At 39.8% G+C, this 19,845-nt stretch overlaps 1 protein-coding gene across 1 annotated transcript in view; it reads right to left on the bottom strand.

Annotated features, from left to right (window-relative positions):
* Nucleotides 1–13,471, bottom strand: part of CRISPLD1 (cysteine rich secretory protein LCCL domain containing 1) — a 43,996-nt gene extending 30,525 nt beyond the window's left edge. The window contains exons 1-2 of the mRNA XM_024765759.1: nucleotides 13,078–13,471; nucleotides 11,824–12,143 (exon numbers count right to left, since the gene is read on the bottom strand). Of these exons, the coding sequence (XP_024621527.1) occupies nucleotides 11,824–12,081 (258 nt within the window). The 5' untranslated portion in view covers nucleotides 12,082–12,143; nucleotides 13,078–13,471. The remainder of the gene's footprint in view (nucleotides 1–11,823; nucleotides 12,144–13,077) is intronic.
* Between the last annotated feature and the right edge of the window lie 6,374 nt (nucleotides 13,472–19,845).

Raw genomic sequence — 19,845 nt, 5'->3', positions numbered from 1 at the left:
TTCCACCATCCTGCAGAACTGTGCCATCAACTAAATTTGACATTTCATTTTCTACCCCTCCTCCAAGCTGATTTAAACACTGAGTGTTGGGGACTCTTACTGTTCAAGCTTCTTTATCTTTTTGGTTTCTAAGCACTTCATGAAAGGGAATGAAAAGGAGTTTCTATTTTCCTGCACTAATAGCTAGAGTTGCTACCTTATAAAAAGGAGAAGGTGAATGTGAGAGTTGAGATGAAAAAGAAAGTATCTGGATCCTCGCGTCAACTTTTAATGTCTTAATTTAGACCTCGCTTTCTCCAGAGAGCCTAAAGCTTTCTACTCAAAGTTCCATTCCCAGACAGCAGCTGCCTCTTCACCTGGGAGCTGGTTAGGAATGCAGAATACTGGGGCCCACCCAGACCTACTGAATCAAAATCTGTATGTTAACAAGGTTCCAGGGAATTCGTATGCACAGTAAAGTTTGAGTGGCACTAGACTAAAGCACCCCTCATTTCTATTCCCCAAATCATACCTAGCTGCTTTCCCATGAAAAACACTTGCTACTCAATTTCCTGACGTTTGACTTCAAATTTTTCTTTGATTAAAAACAAAATATAAAGCATTTAATATAGACTATTAAGTAGATTGTATCCATATTCATATATTGCCTTTAGGTTAATGAGTTTCTAATAGAGAAAATCTGTTGCCTTTTTCCCAATAAGTTATATCTAAGCAGTTGACTTAATTGTACCTCATTGATTCTGTTAACTAGTTAAAAGAAAAAAAAAAAAAAGTAAGCTTCACTGGATCATAGTTCCAGGTTCCTACATTTGGTGAGTTTAATAACCCACTAATCCAAGTCACATATTTGGGTCATTCCCATAATTTAATTTTTAGAGTTCCCATCCAACTATGTGTATTTAACCTCACTCTGCAATTTGAACCTCAAAAACATTACTTTGTCTATATCTGTATCTGTACTTGATCTGTATTATGTACTATCTGAATACTTAAAAAATCCACCGCCCTCCCCCTACCCGGGCTAACGTGCCTTTAATGTCTTTCACATCTCCAGGAGCTGCCTAGTCAAATGTCTTCAGAGGTCAAGCAAGTGACACCACATGATGTGGCTGGAAAGAGTGGGGTGACCTACGGCAAACCAGAGAAATCATTACTTTAAATCTTCCTGCTTTTTGGAAATAGTTTACTACTACATACTCTAGTAACACATAACCTAGTAAACCTCTTCCCTATCTATTAGATTTTGTAACCTAAAGCATGGTGAACCAAATGAACTTAAAGTACTTCCAAACATCTCATACATTTGACTCCACAGAGATCTTTAGATAGTAACTCCAAAATTACCATTTCATAAGATCCTATCCTCACACCCCTCCATTCCTGCTTTCTCAATCTCAGCTGACGATCTTGCTACATACTTCACTGGGAAAAACAGAAGCACCCACATGAAAATTCTTTTTCCATTAAATACACCAACCGACCTGCTTGTGTACCTACAACCTCAGCCTTTCCTGTCAAAATAAATGAACTGACTTTGGAGTTATATTTTCTCCCTTCCATGTCAAGTGCTTTCTCAACTTGTGCATTTCCATTAACTTACAAGCATGCTCTTTAAAGAACAAAACCAAGAGCATTGCCATATACCCGCGTAGTGCTAGCTAGTTCCATTTCTCAGATCTTCACAGCAACGGTATCTTGAGGAGTTACTTAGTTCCTTCTCAACCTCCTCACCTTTCGTTCTCTTCCTCCCACTTCAGTAAGACTTCGGGTCATACTCCACCCCTGAAATGACTCATCAAAGTCACTGGCAGCCTCCGTGTCCACAAAACCATTGTTGGCTTTTCTTCCTCTTACTTCACTCCTCAGCAGTATGGAAGCTGTTGAACTCTCTTCTCCTGGCTTCTGGGACACCAGGGTAGCCCATCTTTTCCCCCAACCTCACTGACCACTTGTTCTTAGCTTCCTCTGCTAGCTTCTCCTTTCTGCTCAACCTCCATATGTTGCCGGGCCAGGGCTCAATTCAAGGCATTCAACCTCCGTCCATAAAAATCTTCTCAGATGGTTTTGTTCAGTCAGTTAAGATGGTCCCTAATAGCATCCACATGATTTCCACATTTTTATCTCAAGTCCCACCTCTCCACTGACCATTAAACTCAACTGAGGATGACATGGCATCGCAAGATAAGCTTGGCCAAAAAGAAACGCCTGATTTCATGGCCACCTTCTCCTTTCTGTTTCTCCTCCTATCTCAACGAATGCTTCAACTATTCACCAACGTGCTTGAGTAAAAATCGAAGATCCTTATCCTTCACCCTTCACATTAAAGCTATCAGAAAACTATCAGCAATACCATCTAAACATACCCTGAAACTACCCACTTCTCTCCATCTTTACCACCGTCACCCTGGTCTCAGTCACTATCATCTCTCACTCAGAAGATACCAGTGGCTTCCTAACTATCTCTCTGCTTTCAGCTGTGACCCTCCTGTAGCTCACTCTCCATAACATAGAGTAATTTTATGAAACAGGAAATATGACCGGGTCAATCCCTTGCCAAGAATTTTCCAATGACCTTCCGTTTCACTCGAAATAAAATCCAAATTTCTCTTCACCAATGACCCAAAAGGAATTCTCGCCCCTGCTTATATGTCTACTTAATTTTCTAACACTTTCCTCATTTCTAAATAAAATTCAGCCACCCTAGCCTTCTTTGTGGTCCCTGAAGACTCCTACCTCATTCCTGACTTAAAGACCTTTTGCCCGGTATTCCTTCTGCTTAGATCTCTGGAGCTTTGTTCAGCTGACTCCTTCTTGTAATTCAGCTCTCAGCTCAAAAGCCACTGACTCAGAGAGGTCTTCCGCAACTGTTTAACATGTTAGCTCCACCTTTATCATTCTCTATCATCTCACTTTGCTTATTTTCATTAGCTTGTTGAACCTTTTACACACTGATGTATGCTTCAGCACCAAAAAACAGTGCCTGGCACAAAAATGCTCAATCAGTAGTTGTTGAATTAAATGTTTTTCTAATCACAAATTTATCAATGAGAATAACAAATTGTTTTAATCAATTATAAATGCCTTTCTGTAACTTCTTGAAATTATGAAGACAACAAATACTTAGAAAAATAAGGAAAGGGTTATTAAGCATACTTACTGTAATACCTTCACCAGACAAGTCATTACCACTTGAATTTTCACATTTTCTTCCAATGAACTAAATGTTTTATGTTATATATATATAATATATATATAAAAGACATAATAACATATAAAACGAGCATAGATTTACGCTAGTTTCATAAGCTTTAATTCAATTAGTCAAAATCATCAAAAATACGAGAATTTACATTTTAAATCATGTACAGTTACGTGGTTGTATAAATTCCTAAAAGAAGTATGTGAAAGAACAAAGCTGAACAAGAGCAAAGAATGTTCTCGAACTAAACGTCACTCTTAATTGTGATGATTATAAATGACCACGTTTGCTTTTAATGAAGGCATTCAGTAAAGGTAACTACAAAAACAATTAAGCTAAGAAATTGCATTTTCCTACTGACCGTAATTATAAGTTTGGGATGTGTTCCCTAACTAAACTACCTCTTCTAAAACTAAGTTAAAACTTTTGGTTAGAAGAGAGTTAAGGCTGCAGAGCCCACCTGGCCCATAGGATGTCATTCATGTTTGATGAATGAGTGGGTGAACAAGCTTGCTCATTTTTCCCATCCATTCTTCCTTGAACCATCCTAGGACCACTATGATGCCACCCAAACTGTGTTATCAGACCTCCAGTGTGGCCTCCATATCTCAAAATTCAAGGGTCCTCATTTTACTTGATCTTTGTAAGCAACATTTAACAGAGTTGATAATCCTTTCTGCCTTTCTTCGCTTGGCTTTCAGGACATGTTGCTTCCCTGGTTTTCTTCCTGGTCCTCCATTCCCTTTGCTGCGGCTCCTCTCCTTCCCTACGTCTACACTGTAAAGTATGTCGAGGCCTCACTTCTTGAACATTTCTTCTTTCTGTACTCATTCCCTTGATGATCTCGTCTCTTCTACTGCCTTTAAATACCACCTAAATTCTGATGAATCCTAACTGCAAGGCCCAGATTAGACTATACATATCTAATTGCATACATGACAAATTCACTTGGATATTTAAGGGAAATCTTCAATTTAATCTATCCAAAATTGAGCTCCAGCTTTCTCTACCAAAAGCTGGTCTATCCACATCCTTTCCTGTCTTAAAAAATGGTAACTCCAATATTTCCAGTTCCTCGGGCAAAATCTGTACAGCCACACCCCACATCCAAAATCTGTCTGTGTTACCTCCAAGACGGAATAAAATCCCAACAACACACTCCATGATGGTGCAACTAGTACTTAATGAACAGGAACTGGGCCACTGACCTGTTCTGCTAAAGTTCTCACCTTCTCTTGTTTTGAGGGGGGGGTGGGAGAATAGACTGGAGGTGAGGGCAGACCACGTGGGGAAACAGCAAGCACCTTTATCCTGGGAAGCAAGGAGGCGGAGTTTGCTTCCACCTCCTCTGATCTCTTGGAATTGGGTTGGCAAAATGGGTATCAGTAACCTGCTGATTTCTAGAATCTCTGTAACCACTCTGAAGTCAGTACAAGTTGAAAGTTCCCCATCGATATTTAAACCAGAATGGAAACTGCCACCAGTTTTCAAAAACCGCAGCCAGGGCTTGGGTGGGTTTAGACCTTGCACCAGATGCAGTAACTCCCAGCCTATTGGCTGCCTGGCTGGCCAAGTCAATTGCACTAGTCTTGCAACAAGGCTTCCTTGAATTTATCAATATTGATGTCATGACTACAAAGGAGTTTCAGTGTGGAGTCACACCATGCCACTTCTCTTCACCTTCAAGGCTACCATCCCACTCCTAGCCACCATAAGTTGCTGGAATGATTGTTGCAATAGCCTTGAATCCCTGCTCACACCATTGCCCCACCTCCCACCACTTTAAAGTCTGTTCTCAACAAACCAAATCGATTCTGAGTAAGTATAAGTAAGACCATGATATTCCTCTGTTCAAATGGCTCAAATGGCTTGTCACTCAGACTCAGAGTGAGTCTTTAAAATGACTACAGTGATGTGTATCTGTTCTCCTCAGATAAAGCTCTGACCTCATTTTCTGCATTACTTCCACACTCACTCTGTGTCAGCCACGTGGGCCCCCTTGCTGAGTTGGGATATGAGGATCTTTACACCTGCTCCAGGAAAGGAAGAATGTTTGTTATGTTTACTGCTGGGTCCTAGACAGTGCCTGGCATTTGATAAATTCCTAATACCTGCTGAATGAAGGAATAAACAACAATAACAATTTTAAAATTTTGTGACGCTTTTCTGGCTCTGAGTGTTCCACTCTCCTAAATGAAACTGCTTGTCGTCTCTTGCCTTTCTAAGATCCTAGGTTTGCTGCTTACATTTAATGAGGAATCTTAATCTCCCAGAACTCCAGGGTAGTAGAACTGAGCTACAATGTCACTCTCTTCCTATAGGTACTGCCATCTACAGTGGAACTTCCAAACAGGAAACTACATTAAAGTGTCAATGTCTTTAAAAAAACAAACAAACAAAAAAAACCACACAACTATGTATCAAATTAAGGTTTTGAAAACTTTTAAATTCAGTAGAGGAATAAACAAAACATAGCTTTATTGTATCTAAACAACATTAATGAAGTAAACAACATTAGTGAAGTAAAATAAAAACACTTTAAGAAAATTAAATGTTATTTTAAATATAGAATAAACTTTAAAAACTTTAAATAACATTCTTTGAAGCAAGAAAGATATTTCAGGTACCTCTAAGTGCATATGGATTATACTGTACATCACTAAGAGATGCAAATATTTAACTTTTGAAAGCTACCAGGCAAGTGCCAGTATACAGAGAGAAAAATCATTGTTTTAGGAATCAAGAGTTGCAATAAAACCTTCCTGATAGTGAATTCCTGCCACTTTTAGCAAGATAAGAAATGTGTAGACACTGAGCTTTGGTAAATAAGTTATGATGCCATCATTTCATTCTTTGCATTTATTCTGGATATATGTCATTGGTGGCAAATAATGTCAGAAAATGTGAAGTTATGAGAGTTGTTTTGTGAGAGCAACTCACAAGCTAAAAATCACTTTTTCAGGCTTGGATTCATGCTATAGAGTGTCAGAAACAGGGCAGAACTCAGACTAGCATCACCCTGTTCAGCAAACTAGGTTATCCCCTGTCAAGTTTCTGGAATTATCTGCTGCACTGAAGCACAGAACAGAAATATCTGGATTTCCAGTGTTAAGCATGACCATATAAAGAATATATGTGACAACTGGAACTAAGCCATTGTTTGCATCAATATGTACCATGGACAGCAAGTACCACTGGCTATTTGGCTTGGAGCCTCTGGCTGCCCAGCAAAAGGATAAATATCCAGATATATTTTGTTCTACATTTGGAAAAATGCTGTGCAAAGTTTCTGCCCCTAGTCTCACCATATGTGAAGTGAGAGCAAGCAGGCACAGCCATCAACCCTCCCAGCAGAGTATCTGTCAATGGGGGGATGGTGGCGGTGGGATGAACTGGGAGATTGAGATTGACATATATACACTAATATGTATAAAATAGACAACTAATAAGAACCTGCTGTATAAAAAATAAATAAAATTAAAATTAAAAAACAGTTCTCTAAAAGACATGGAAATAGTTATAATAGTGGAAAATGGCTTATATAATTAGCATGATATAATGACACATGTCATTTTTAGGTGACGTGTCCTTATGTTGCTAAAATACATTCTAGACTTAGGTACGCTTTCTATCACAGTGAGCTATTTTGGATTTTAGCCAATCAATAAGTTTTAGAGGCTCTATTAAAAATTTGTTAGAAGGGGTAAATACTCATTAATTTAATTATGTAATTAAATGATTATTTAAATTAATTTATTATTTAAATTCCAGAGCATTTGAGTATTATCTCAGCAGCTCTATATTACAGGACAATTTTTAGTATAGCATGAATATTTTAAAAAAAAATCCTGGGTTATTTATTCCTTCATCTCTGGTATTTCCAGTTTCCATGTCACTATCTCTGGTGTTGGTGATATCCTACCTTCCAGAACTTTTATTGTTTTAATTCCCCTTTCTCACCTGTCTTTCATATTTATCTCATATATAATCTTACCTATTCTTCCATCCCTCCCTTTATTCAACACATATTTACTATCACTCAGCAATGTTCAGTCAACAAATATTTACTGAGTACTTCTTTGCATCAGGCACAGGGTTATAAATATAAGCAGGGTACATCCTTACCCTTCTAGGAATTCAATCTTGGAAAGGGAAATAGACACGTATATATCCAATTGCATCAGAGGAAGCTTTACAGAAAGACAGAGTCTGCGCACTCTTGAATTTGTCAGGAGGAGACAGGATGCACAGGCATTCCGGGCACAGAGGAAACTGAACTAGCAAAGAGGCACAGAGGCATGAGGAACACCACCATCTCTAAGAACAGTGTATATTTTAAGTGTGAACACAGATTCAGAGATACGCAAGGGAGTTGAGGCTATGGGGCATACTGGGCTAGACCTTTTGTAAGTTATTCAAGGTGGGCTTTAGCTTGCGAGCAGCCAGAAGTTCACAGAAGCTTTGGGCAGCTGAGTGACCACCAGAGATTTGTCTGAGGGAAAAGACAGACTGAGTAACAGAGAGGGAGGCGGACTAAAGTAGAAATAAAGTAGGACTAGACGGTACAGTCCATTGCAGGGGAAGCTGCGGTACCCATCACGGGGGCGGTGGAGGAGGGCGAGACCACGAGCATCCGTTAGGATGAAACAGAAGACATGGATTCAAAGGACATTTCTGAGACAGAATCTAGACAATCTGACAAGTAACTGTGTATTTATGTTTGTGCGTGAATTTTACGTGGAAGTGGGTGGGGGAATGAGAGCAAGGCAGCAGCTGAGGATGTGCCCAGTTTTCTTTTTGTTTGTTTGTCTTCTATTTAGAGAGGACTAAGCCGATGTCCATGACATCCAGGAAGAAAAGTAGGACCCTGGGCAAGGATGGAACAAAAGCAGCTCATTTGCTTTTTAGAAATCTTAAACTTGAAGTAACTGGGGAGTCAAATTGCATGGAGAGGACCCAGTGGGCAGTCGGAAATAGGAAGACAATGCTCAAAGAGGACTGTTGGATGGAGTGTCAACTACAGAGCCATCAATATACGGATGGTATTTAAAGTCAAAGGAGTAGATAAAGTCCTGTAGGAAGGGAGAAGGCCGAAAGTAAAACCGTTGGGGCCAAAAGTAAAGTTTTAAGAGATGAACAGCAAACAAGAATATGCTGAAGAAATAACCAGAAAAATAAAAGAACCAAGTGATGGGGTCAAAACCCATGGAAAGCAAAGGCTTGAAGAAAACTAAGAGTGTGCTCAACAGGGTCAAATCTCTTACCTCATTGCAGCCTGTGGGTTTTATATTCCTACATCGATTTTACCGATGAGAAAAGCAATGCCCAAAATGATTGCTGACCGTCAGACTTCGCATACCAGTAAGCAGCAGAGACAACACGAGAACCTAGGTCCAGCGCCAGTGTTTTTTTCCTCAAAAATCCATTGCCTCTTCAGTAACAGCTTCATTTGATGACCTAAAAGCCCCAATTTTTCAATGTATCCTAAGTTAAATGCTGGTAATCTCTCTCCTTAAGTTCACTGGTTTCTATCATTAACAACTCGTTTCTCCCCTTCCTGATTCTGCCACAGGGCTTTGCTTTCATCAACCTATTCTGCTTCTAGTTTCCTACAACCAGCCTGCCACTTACTCCATGTGTGTTGGTTCCTCTTCTTCTAACTGAGAAATGGCCTCCACTCTTGGCCACAATTTGTGGTCTTGATCACCTTCCAGGAACAACATAAACCTCATCTTCCCCACTGATTAACTCTCTCGCTTAGGAATATTCCTAAATTATTCTCCATTATTCTGTGCTCCCCTGGCATTATTCATACATGTGAACAAAGAACTCTGTGTCCTTGCTCACTTGAAAATTTTCAAATATGTCTATTCTTTCTTCTCAATCAGGCTATAAGCTCTTCAAGGGAAGAGGTGGCCTTGCAGAAGCCATTTTTAACCCTATTAAATGAGCATTAGAGTACGGGTAGCGTTGTGATGTCAATAAACGTGGATGTGACTTGGCTGCCGGAGTTCAAGCACAAAGAGTACACTAAAGTAAGCACCAAATGTAAATAAGGTAACTGGCTATGCAAATTTTTAACGTAATATGACACATAGAGTGTAAGTGGCCAAAAGTGGTGGCACTTATCATAGAGCATTGCAGATTTTATAGGAAGTGGCTCTTTAGTTAGTTTTTAATTTTGTTTTATCAAAATAAATACACTTTAAACAACTATTTGAACAAATTTTGTTTTCACGGGTTGATCTACATCTGTACTTCCATTATTAATATGTAAGATATAAACCAACAGTATTTCAAATAAAACAGTATTGTTCATTTAGACTTTCCCATAAATTTGTTTTCTAGCAAATGTGTTCCAGTACTACCACTGGGAAATAAACTCCTCTGCAGCCCAGTTATTGGCCAGGACATAGTTCCAGTACTAACAGTATCTAAGGGCAACACAACATAAACCCTGGCTGGTTTCTGAATCTACATTTCAAGGACAGAATGAAACCAGTGAAAGTAAAAAGAAACTCATATAAACATCCTAGACCAGACATCATACAACAGGCAGTTATTTTCTTTGGAAGTCAGACATGAAAACAAATCACAGAATGTTCTTTCATTATTCCCATATTACTTAAAACACACACAAATATTCTCAGATTTCTTTTTGTGGGTTTAAACTCTCAAGTTCTTCCTTATTTTAAATAAAAAGCAACTGAATACCTATCCACATGGAATAAGCATACAGTGGCCTACTTGGAAAAGCTCCATAATTGGCTCTTTCTGTTTGAAAGCTCACAGATGAAGAAGTCATAGAATTTTGTACTTTGAACAAACACTTTAAAATACACAAAAATCAGAAATGTGAGACATTACAGATGTCATATCGTGCACAGAATTTTGAAAAGAGCGAACAATTTCGTCAGATATTCTATTTAAACAGTATAAGGAGGCATAAAATTGGTTAAATGTCTTAGTAACATTTACTGGGACCTTGTAATTGCAATACGCCTGATAATGAGCTAAACTTTACACAGGTCATCTCATTCCTCACATAATCCTCACAGCAACCCTCTGAGGTGAGTGCATGTGCTAGACATGAAGAAACTGAAGTAGAGGGAAATTTATAAGCTGCCTACAGTCACCTAGCTAGTATCAGTGGCAGAATTTAAACCCTGATGGCCTGATGTTTGGGTCCCGACTCTTAATCTCTGATGAGTTCTCTTGAGTGCTACCTACTTTCTTTAGGGTAAAATATTTTTCTAGAAAAAGTTAAAATAATATAATGAAATATTTTGTAATGGGTAATGTTACCTTAGAATTTCCATGCTTCATGAAAGTTACCTAAATAGAGAATACCTATCAAAACTAATGTAAGTGCAAAAATAAAAGTAAAAACCAGAATGTGTTCAAATTAACTGTACCCCGCAATGTGTCCAAAGGAGAAATGTTGGCACCACTGTTCCTTAAGTTTGCGGTCACCAATGATTATTATCAGCCTTTGCTAGTGCATTCCTAATTCATGCAAGTAGTATAGATTTTTGGATTTTTTTCTGAATATTTAGGGTATGAAGTATGCTATTAATGAGTTATAGTCTTACAAGAGTAATAACTGATAGTCTTTAAAAAGTAATTTTGTTTCCCCAACTTGCTAATTTACTCTCAGAGTGAATGTAAGGTTATTAAGGATAAGTCACATATTTTTATTTAATCCTTCACCCAGGCTTATTTTCACACATCAAAGTTCACAAACAAATCCAGAAGAAGAAAAAAAAAGCCATTGCCAAAGTATTCCTTAACGAAAAGCAACCACAGAAATGTACACTTTACAATATGTCATTTACATACTTCTAAGAAACAATGGCCCATTAGAAATGATATAGTTTGCAAGGCAGAAATAGAGACACAGATGTAGAGAACAAATGTATGGACACCAAAGGGGGTAAATTGGGGGGTGGTGTGGTGGTGGTGTGATGAACTGGGAGATTGGGATTGATATATATACACTAATATATATAAAATGGATAATTAATAACAACCTGCTGTATAAAAAAATAATAAAATAAAATTCAAAAAAATGTAGGGAAAAAAGGTAATATGGGGGCATTAGGCAGTTAATAAAAATACTCTTTTCTAGAAAAAAAAAGAAATGACATATATCTATATCTATCTACCTATCTATCCATATATGTATATCAGCCATCTGGAAAGCATCTTCAAATTATTGATCCTTGATTTTTTTCAGATCCACCATTCATAAGAAGATTCCATCGGTTAGGAATTAGGAAACAATTATTCTACTAAGTCATTTAAAAGCAAATACACCAACCATCAGCACTTTCAGGACAGGAATCTTTCTCCTAAGAGTAGAATTTAAAGTACTTAGTAGGAACATTAGACCTAAAGGTATTTACTTCTACTCTGAAATTCGAAGAGCTCTTAGAACGAAAGGAGCACTAATAAAAGAGTATGCGGAAGAAGATACTCTTGAAGAAAATCTTTTTTTTTTTTTTTGAAATTTTATAGAGGACGAATAGTAAAAGGTTAAATACTAGCATGGTGGAATTTAACCATGGAAGCTAAAAGCATTATTAAACATTTCTATGTACATACCATTTGAAAATTTTTCTTACCATATACTCCATATTAGAGGCTGCTGGATACACCTGACTTCGTAACTTATTATGAAGGTCCAGGATACTCTGCATGTCATTGTCCGTGATGGCCCTTTTCCCTCTTTGCTTTGCCATCCACCACTCACCATCCTCATCCATGTACTTTTCCAAAAGTTTGTCCAATAAAGTGGCATTAGGAACCACCATGGCTGGAATTGCTCTGGCCATGAATAGCACTGTGGTTACTCGGAGCCACTCCCGCGCAGTACACTTCATAATGAATGATCTCAGGATGTCCCCGGGAAAAGCTCCAAGAAAGGTTCTTCCACTCCGTCTGGCTATAAGGACATGCAGTGTAATTAGGGTGAAAATCCCGGCAGATATTAATTTTCTAATAACAAAACTAATCCAACAGTTACAAAGGGATGGAGCCAGTTTGATTTGTTTATATAATGCCAGCAAATGGACATGCACTTTTTGAAATAAATTTTCTCCCATCCATTTTTCCTCCAGAGGACTTTTCACAATTGTTTCCACAAAATAGACAGAAACATTTTCCAAGATAATGTGCATGACGCCAAAAATAAATGGCAAAAGTAACCGAGAGGAGCCAAAGCTTGAAAATAATTTCTGAATTACAAAGCTTTAAATGGCTAGATATATACAGCCTGCAAAGGGTATGATGTCCCTAGAATGTTTTATCAATCAATCCAGAGCTTCACGTGTCTCTCTCTGTTTTAAGGTATTATCTCAAGTGTCCCATCTCTGGTTCAGAATGTCAACGAAATTATGAAATTGAGGGTGAATGTTGTAAAGAGGTACAAACTGTTATTCACACATATATCCATGGGTACTTCTAGAGGGACCCCTGAATTAATGCGAGTGAATAGTTACGGTCGCTGGGGGAAGTCTCTTCTTATACAGCCACAGGTCAAGAAGAAAATCTTTATTTCCTAGAAAGTGTGTGCCTAACCTGTGGCCCGCACCCGATAAAGCCAACAGTACGCGGGCAGCTTCACAGCCTCTCCTCCCACCCGCCGCAGGCGCGCACTGTTCACTTAACCTAAACCAAAGGGCGCGACGGGAGGAGGTGAAACTCACAAACTCAGAAGGAGCTCCCACAAATCTCCATCGTGGCTGCTTTCCGAGCAGCCCACCCACCCTCAGTGACCGACCATTCTCTGCACGTTGATTTTTTTTTTTTTTTTAAGTAGAGTTTAAGAAGCCAAAAGAAGATTGGAGAAGGCGGTGCGGTTTTAGAAATGCCCTTACCTCTCCAGCGTGAAGTTCCCTACGAGAGCTGAGCCGAACAAGACGGCCGGCTTCCCGCAGCCCGCACGCACGACTGCACATAGACAGCCCGGTTCGGGCAGGACCCGGGCACGGCGCGTCCTCGGGCGACGGGGGCGCTGCCTGCAGGGGGACGTGGGCCCCGGCCTCCGCGGCTCCTCCCTGGACCTGGAAGGAGGAGCAGGCAAAAAGTGCTCCAAAGTTAAGAGCCCGAGGCTGAGGCGGAACAGCGGCTGCCCGGTTAGCTCGCCAGGGTGGGCGCCCGAGCTTCTCGGAGCCTTATCAGTCGGCGCGAGGGGCGGGGACCCGGGCCGGGCTGGGCGGCGAAGGCTGGAGACGACCTCGCTCCCCCGCTCGGTGCAGCCGCCCCGCGCAGACCCAGGCGCCGAGCGCTTCCGCCGCTTCCTCGAGCTCCCGGGCATTTATTGCGGTCCTAGCGCGCGCGCACGTGACGTGAGCTCCCCCTCCTCGCCCACCCCACCTCTGCCCGGCCCTGGACGGGGGCCCGCGGCGGGAGCGACGAGAGGCCGCCCTGCTTCTCCCCACGCCCCTCACCCCCCGGCCCAGCGAAGCCGGGACACTTGGCCTTTGTGCGTGTGCTTTGGGCTTCAGGGACCCGGGCGTGGAAGGTCTGGACCCTGTGGGAGGCGTATGCAAGGAGGTCCCCAAGTCCTCCCGCGCCTCACAGCTCCCCTGCTTTCAGAGGTCCTTTTCCTAATTTCTTCCTGACTCGATGCTAAAATGGCTCTAACAACCCTTACAGAAAAGGAGCTGCCCCCTAGAGGGCCTGCGGAGAGGGTGGAGGTGGGGTTAACACGTTGGGTTTTGGAGATTTAGAAGGAGAACTGGGGCGGGAAGAGGGGACTGTGGAGAAGGTAGGCTGGGAAGCAGAAGTCTTTTCCTTTTATTTTCTCCAGGGCATCACTTCCATTATCAAGACCCATTGTCTAGAATTGGGAAGTTGTTCTTTTTGGCTCTGTTAAAACCTTGATGATGATGACCAAATGAGGAAGAGGTTTCATAGAATGGTGGGTGATCTGTGACTCAGGATTACCTGACAGTTGAGAGCTCCACTTCATGCATAAAATGCGTTGCATTCGGGTCCTAAGGTGACCACAGAACTTTTTTTTTTTTCTAATGATTTATGGAGTTGATATGAAGGGTAGCCTCAGTTAATTTATCAGCGCTACCTTGACAGGAATTCAAAATCCAAACCTAGAACTGATAGTGAACTGAGTCAGTTTCGCTGTTGTTCAGGCTATACTTGGAAGTAGGAAAATTACTAATTTTAAATTCACAAAGGCTCACCCTAATTAATGTGGTGCTCTTCTACAGGTATGTTTTTTATTAAGCATTTATTAAATTTACTTACCTTTGCTTCCCTTCTGTATTGAGCCATGAACTCAATTTTTTTTCTCTAAATGCTAGCGTCTATGGCCTATGGTCAAATAAAGTAAAACATTCTGATAGTAATTCCCAAATCATCCCAAGTTGCTATCTGTCTCTTTCCACACCACCCGATTACACTTTATCAGATCAAAAAATTCAAATCTAAGCCCCTGGTGAAGGTGAGACCTTCCTTCCTCTCACAATACAGAAAAGAGACAAAAGGGAAACATGACCTATCAGAAGGGCACAGAAAGTGAAGTTTTGGTGCACGTACCACTTTCATAGAAGGTGTAATTTTGCAATTTTGTAGCAGGTTAAGCACAAAAAAAGACTTACATTTGCACTTTTCAGATAGTTACATATATCTCTCATGCATTGGTTTTCCTTCCTGGAAATTGATGGAAGACCCCAAAGTATGTGGTAAAAGAACTGTCATTTGTCACACCGGATGAAGAACATGTTTATATACTGCAATTTTAATGTGGTATTGAAAAGTATACTGAGTATCAAATAAAAAACAGTTAAAAGTAATAGCATTACTTGAAACATTTTCAAAGACAATTTAAGTTGTGAAGAAGGGAATTGAGATGCTAAGAAATTAAGTTAAATGCACTGACTCTTGAATGTTTCTATTATAAACCTTTCCACAAAATATATAAATCAGACACCTAAAGGCTTACATTAAAGAAAATTAGATTTGGTTTTAAGGTTTTAATTCCAAAACTTTCTCCAGGTAAGGAAAAAAAAAGTTTGTATTCCTTGTCTCAGTGTTTCTGTCGGCTTCCAATTTGGTACTGCAGGTCATATTTTTATATAAAATAATTAAACATTCACAATATTAAGTATTAACACTTCAATAATACATCGTGTCATGTCTGATTTAATATATATGTTGAAAATGTCATCTTCAAGAGTAATCAAACACAATATCCTGGAATACTCAAAGATGATAGTGTTCACTTCTTAATTTGTTGTTGAGAAATCTGTGTGTAGACAGAAGAAATGTCACAGAATTCATGTAAAAGGGGCCCTTTGGTTTGTGGCTAAGGCTGTTACTTATAAAGGCACAGTCGCTTTTAGCATTACTACTTTCTTGTGGCAGACACTGTTGGTTGCCTAACCCAAAACCAACCTCCTACCCCCTTTCTTCCAAGCCCATAGCCTCCAATTTACTGGGGGTGTTTGCCCTCTCACATCCTCTCAAACTGGCATCCTTAGGAGGTGAATGTTGATTGGTCAAAGGCAATCATCACACTCCATCCCTGCTACCAGTAATTGACTTAGCATGGGCTTGCCTTGCAACCTCGGCTACTGAAAAAAAAGGAAGAAATCTGCTTGGGGGTGAAGAGAGGGTTGGCAAGGGTTTTCTTTTGTGATAAAAAGAGATGCAGAAAGAGGAAATGTCCCTTCAGGCACTGATGTATCAGTTTGTGAAATTGAAAGATGCACCTGTTGTTGTACAAAGAGGGACAAGCCTGAAGACAGACTTATCACCTTGGCTGAGCAGAAAGGCAGATAGTGCCTGAGTCTCCCTGACACTGAACAATCATTGAACACCTAGCCTCTGTTTTTCTAGCCATAACAAGCAGTAAATGTATTGTTTAAGCCACACTGACTTGGGAATTCAGTTACTCGCAGCTTAAAGCATTCTAATAGATACATTTCTACAAAGAAGATACTTTCCTCTGGCAATGTCATGTTTTCTCCATGCTGCTGCTGCTATTATGTTCTGCTCACGTGCATACTTAGGAATTATCTTTAAGTATGTTCTTATGTGTTTTTTCTATCCCCATGATTGCAAACTCGGGTATATATTCATCTCTGGGTATTTCACCCACTGTATACTTTCATGACCCCAAACCTCAATCTCAGACTGAGGCACACTGGGCTTCCCTGGTGGCGCAGTGGTTGAGAGTCCGCCTGCCGATGCAGGGGACACGGGTTAGTGCCCCGGTCCAGGAAGATCCCACATGCCGTGGAGCGGCTGGGCCCGTGAGCCATGGCCGCTGAGGCTGCGCGTCCGGAGCCTGTGCTCCACAACGGGAGAGGCCACAACGGTGAGAGGCCCGCATACGCAAAAAAAAAAAAAACAAAAAAAAAAACTGAGGAACACTGACTGTTCTATCACCATATTGTTAGTAAATCCATCTTCCACTGGAGGATGTAAGAATAGAATTTGTGTTATGTTTCGTGAGGTGGAATCAGTGTAGTACAATGTTTTAAAGCATGTAATTTTAAATTAAGATGCCCGAGTTAGTCATGACGTGTCACTAGTCCTTGGACCTTGATTATGCTACTTGGCCTCTACCAGCCGTGGATCCTTTTCCCTTTAAAGAAAATAATAACTGGAGCTATCTCACTTTTTCACTTTGTGTATTAAGATTAGTTAATACATGGAAGCACTTAAAACAGATAAACAGAAAGTACCCAATAAGAGTTAAATATTATTATTATGAGAACTAAAGTAGAGGATTTATAGTTGCTATTTTATAAACTCAATGGGCTTTAATCAAAGTATTGTGCAGTATAAGAGTTTAATTTTTAAGTAGAAGATAGAAATAACTGGCCATACATGTGATAAAAACAATCTATAATGTTTCTTGCAGTGCTTAGTGAATTTTCCTCTCACAGCTGTTCTGTTTACAGTAGAACAGTTTCCATTTTTCTCCAAAGCAGCCATTTGTTTCTGCCTCAAGATAGTCACACATAAGTCCTTCTACTCTAACTACAATCATTATAACCTTATTTTTGAAATGTAACATACATGCATTAAAGTGCAAAAATCTTAAGTGTACAGCTCAATGAAATTTTACAAAGTTAACACACTGTGTGAAAACCACTGGGATCCAGATAGAGAACATAACCATCTTCTAGAAGTTTCCTTTGTGCCTCCTTCTTGGTGCATTCTCCCCAAAGGTAAGTAATATTCTAATTTCTTACCCAAAATTGGTTTTAATCTTTATGTGCATGGAATCATACAGGAGACAATTTCATTGTCTGGCTTCTTTTTTTTTTTTGTGGTACGCGGGCCTCTCACCGTTGTGGTCTCTCCCGTTGCGGAGCACAGGCTCCGGACACGCAGGCTCAGCGGCCATGGCTCACGGGCCCAGCCGCTCCGCGGCATGTGGGATCTTCCCGGACCGGGGCACAAACCCATCGGCAGGCGGACTCTCAACCACTGCGCCACCAGGGAAGCCCCCATTGTCTGGCTTCTTTTGTATCTTGTTTCTTTCATTCAATATGTCCGCAAGATTCATCCATGTTGTTGTACATAGCAGTACTTTGTTCTTTTACTTATTTTTTATGAGCCTTCTACAATTTTTCTACCCATTCTGTTGTTGAATTTTAATAGTCCTGTTTAGGACTTAATGCTGCTAAGGACATTCCTGTACATGCCTTTTTGTACACATATTCACACCTTTTTTATTGGCTGTATAGCTTGGAGTAGAACTTCTGGGTACTAACATATACTTATGTACAATTTAAGTAGGTAAATTGAGTTGTATACATTTTTCTTATTGAATTGTAAGAATCTTTTGTAAGTGTTGCGAACATGTCCTTTTTAAATGTAAAGTATATTATAAATTTCTTATTCATTTCATTTTTTTGCCTTTTCACTCTGTTAATCATGTCTCTTGATGAACAGAATGTCCTAATTTTAATGAAGTTCAATTTTTCAATCTTTTCCTTTATGGTTAGTGATGTGTAAGACCTGTTGGATAAATATTTGCCTATCCCAAAGTCATGAAGAAAAATCTCCTATGTTATCTTCTTGCTTTATTATTTTATGTTTTACTGTAAGGTCTTTGATCCATCTGGAATGGGTTTTTATGTTATGACAAGGGAGTAATTGAGTTTTTATAGAAAGATTTCAGAGATTATATTAAAAGCCTGCATATCGTATAAGCATCACTATAAAAATCTTCGTGAATTTGTTCTGGAAAAGAGGTAATTTTCAGAATTAAGGGATAGAAAAATGTCTTTGTTCTTTAATCTAGAGTTACGATGCTTTAATCAGATTATTTAGAAATGCAAGTGCTGAGATCCATGTTGATGCCATAACCTGAAAATTCCTTAATCTCTCCCCTGATGTAAAGGAAAGTAATTATTTTAAGCTTCTTTTTAGATTTGCAGAGAACCTATTTTGTCATCCATTTGAAGTTTGACTGATCTGCAATCACTAAATGCAATGATTCATTTATAAGTTAACTACTACCACCAATACTACTTCTACACATTTGAAAAAAACATGTTCAATAATTTCTGTGCATGCTTCTGTGATTTTCTTGGTAAAGTTCTCACTGGTTGAAGTTTCTTCCATTCACTCTCTTCTGAATATTCAGACTCTAACCATTCTCCACAAAGAAAATCACTGATCCAGTCAACCATTTTCTCTATTTTATTTTCCTCTAAATCTTATCAATTTCTATTATATAAATTATGGCTAGTCCTATATTTTCTTAGCTCTCCAACAATGCTAAAACCTCCTTGAGAAAAGAGATCATGTTTATGTGACCTCTGTATTACTTACAATATATGTTAAATGAACAACTGAATTTGGATTTTTGGAATATTCTTATTGACCAGAAAAGTACACACATGTCTCTGGATGTACAAGCTTGTAGGCAGGAACACAAGAATACACAATGCAAACAAAGCTCCACATCGTGCTGGAGATGCCTTTCACCTAGAGATTTTTCTTTTTTCTTTTTTTTCTTTTTCTTTTTTTTTTTTTTTTTGCGGTCCGCGAGCCTCTCACTGTTGTGGCCTCTCCCGTTGCGGAGCGCAGGCTCAGCGGCCATGGCTCGCGGGCCCAGCCGCTCCGCGGCACGTGGGGTCTTCCCGGGCCGGGGCACGAACCCGTGTCCCCTGCATCGGCAGGCGGACTCTCAACCACTGCGCCACCAGGGAAGCCCCTGCATGTCTTTTTATGAAGATCTGGCACGTGTGTATTGTTAGCATCTGCAGCATTGCAGATTACAGCATGAGCTGTAGATGCAAAACTGAAAAGAGCTATTCATTGATATAAAAAACTCCATCCCGGTTGAAATATTATATTTTAATTTCTGTAAATCAGAATATCCACAACAGTAGGCAATGCTAGAAACGTTTTAAATTGAAGAAGTGCCTCTGAAGTACATTCAGGGTGGCACGAGGACTCTGGCTGCAGCTTCATCTTTTGATGATCACTTCTCTTTCTAGATCTGCAGAAGTGCTTCACAATGTGCCTGGGTTAGAGGTTGCCTTTCAGGTTTACTGGGAAGGGCTGTTGAAAGGCAGGCATGATAAAAGGAAAAGTATCTACCCTTTCATCTACAGCATTAATGTCAGAGACAGGCTTTTCATCCTAATAAAAGGATA

This window comes from Neophocaena asiaeorientalis, unplaced genomic scaffold (assembly GCF_003031525.2).
Source record: "Neophocaena asiaeorientalis asiaeorientalis breed wild unplaced genomic scaffold, Neophocaena_asiaeorientalis_V1.1 scaffold417, whole genome shotgun sequence".
NCBI classification, from domain to species: domain Eukaryota; kingdom Metazoa; phylum Chordata; class Mammalia; order Artiodactyla; family Phocoenidae; genus Neophocaena; species Neophocaena asiaeorientalis.
This window is presented reverse-complemented; position numbering and strand designations above follow the sequence as displayed.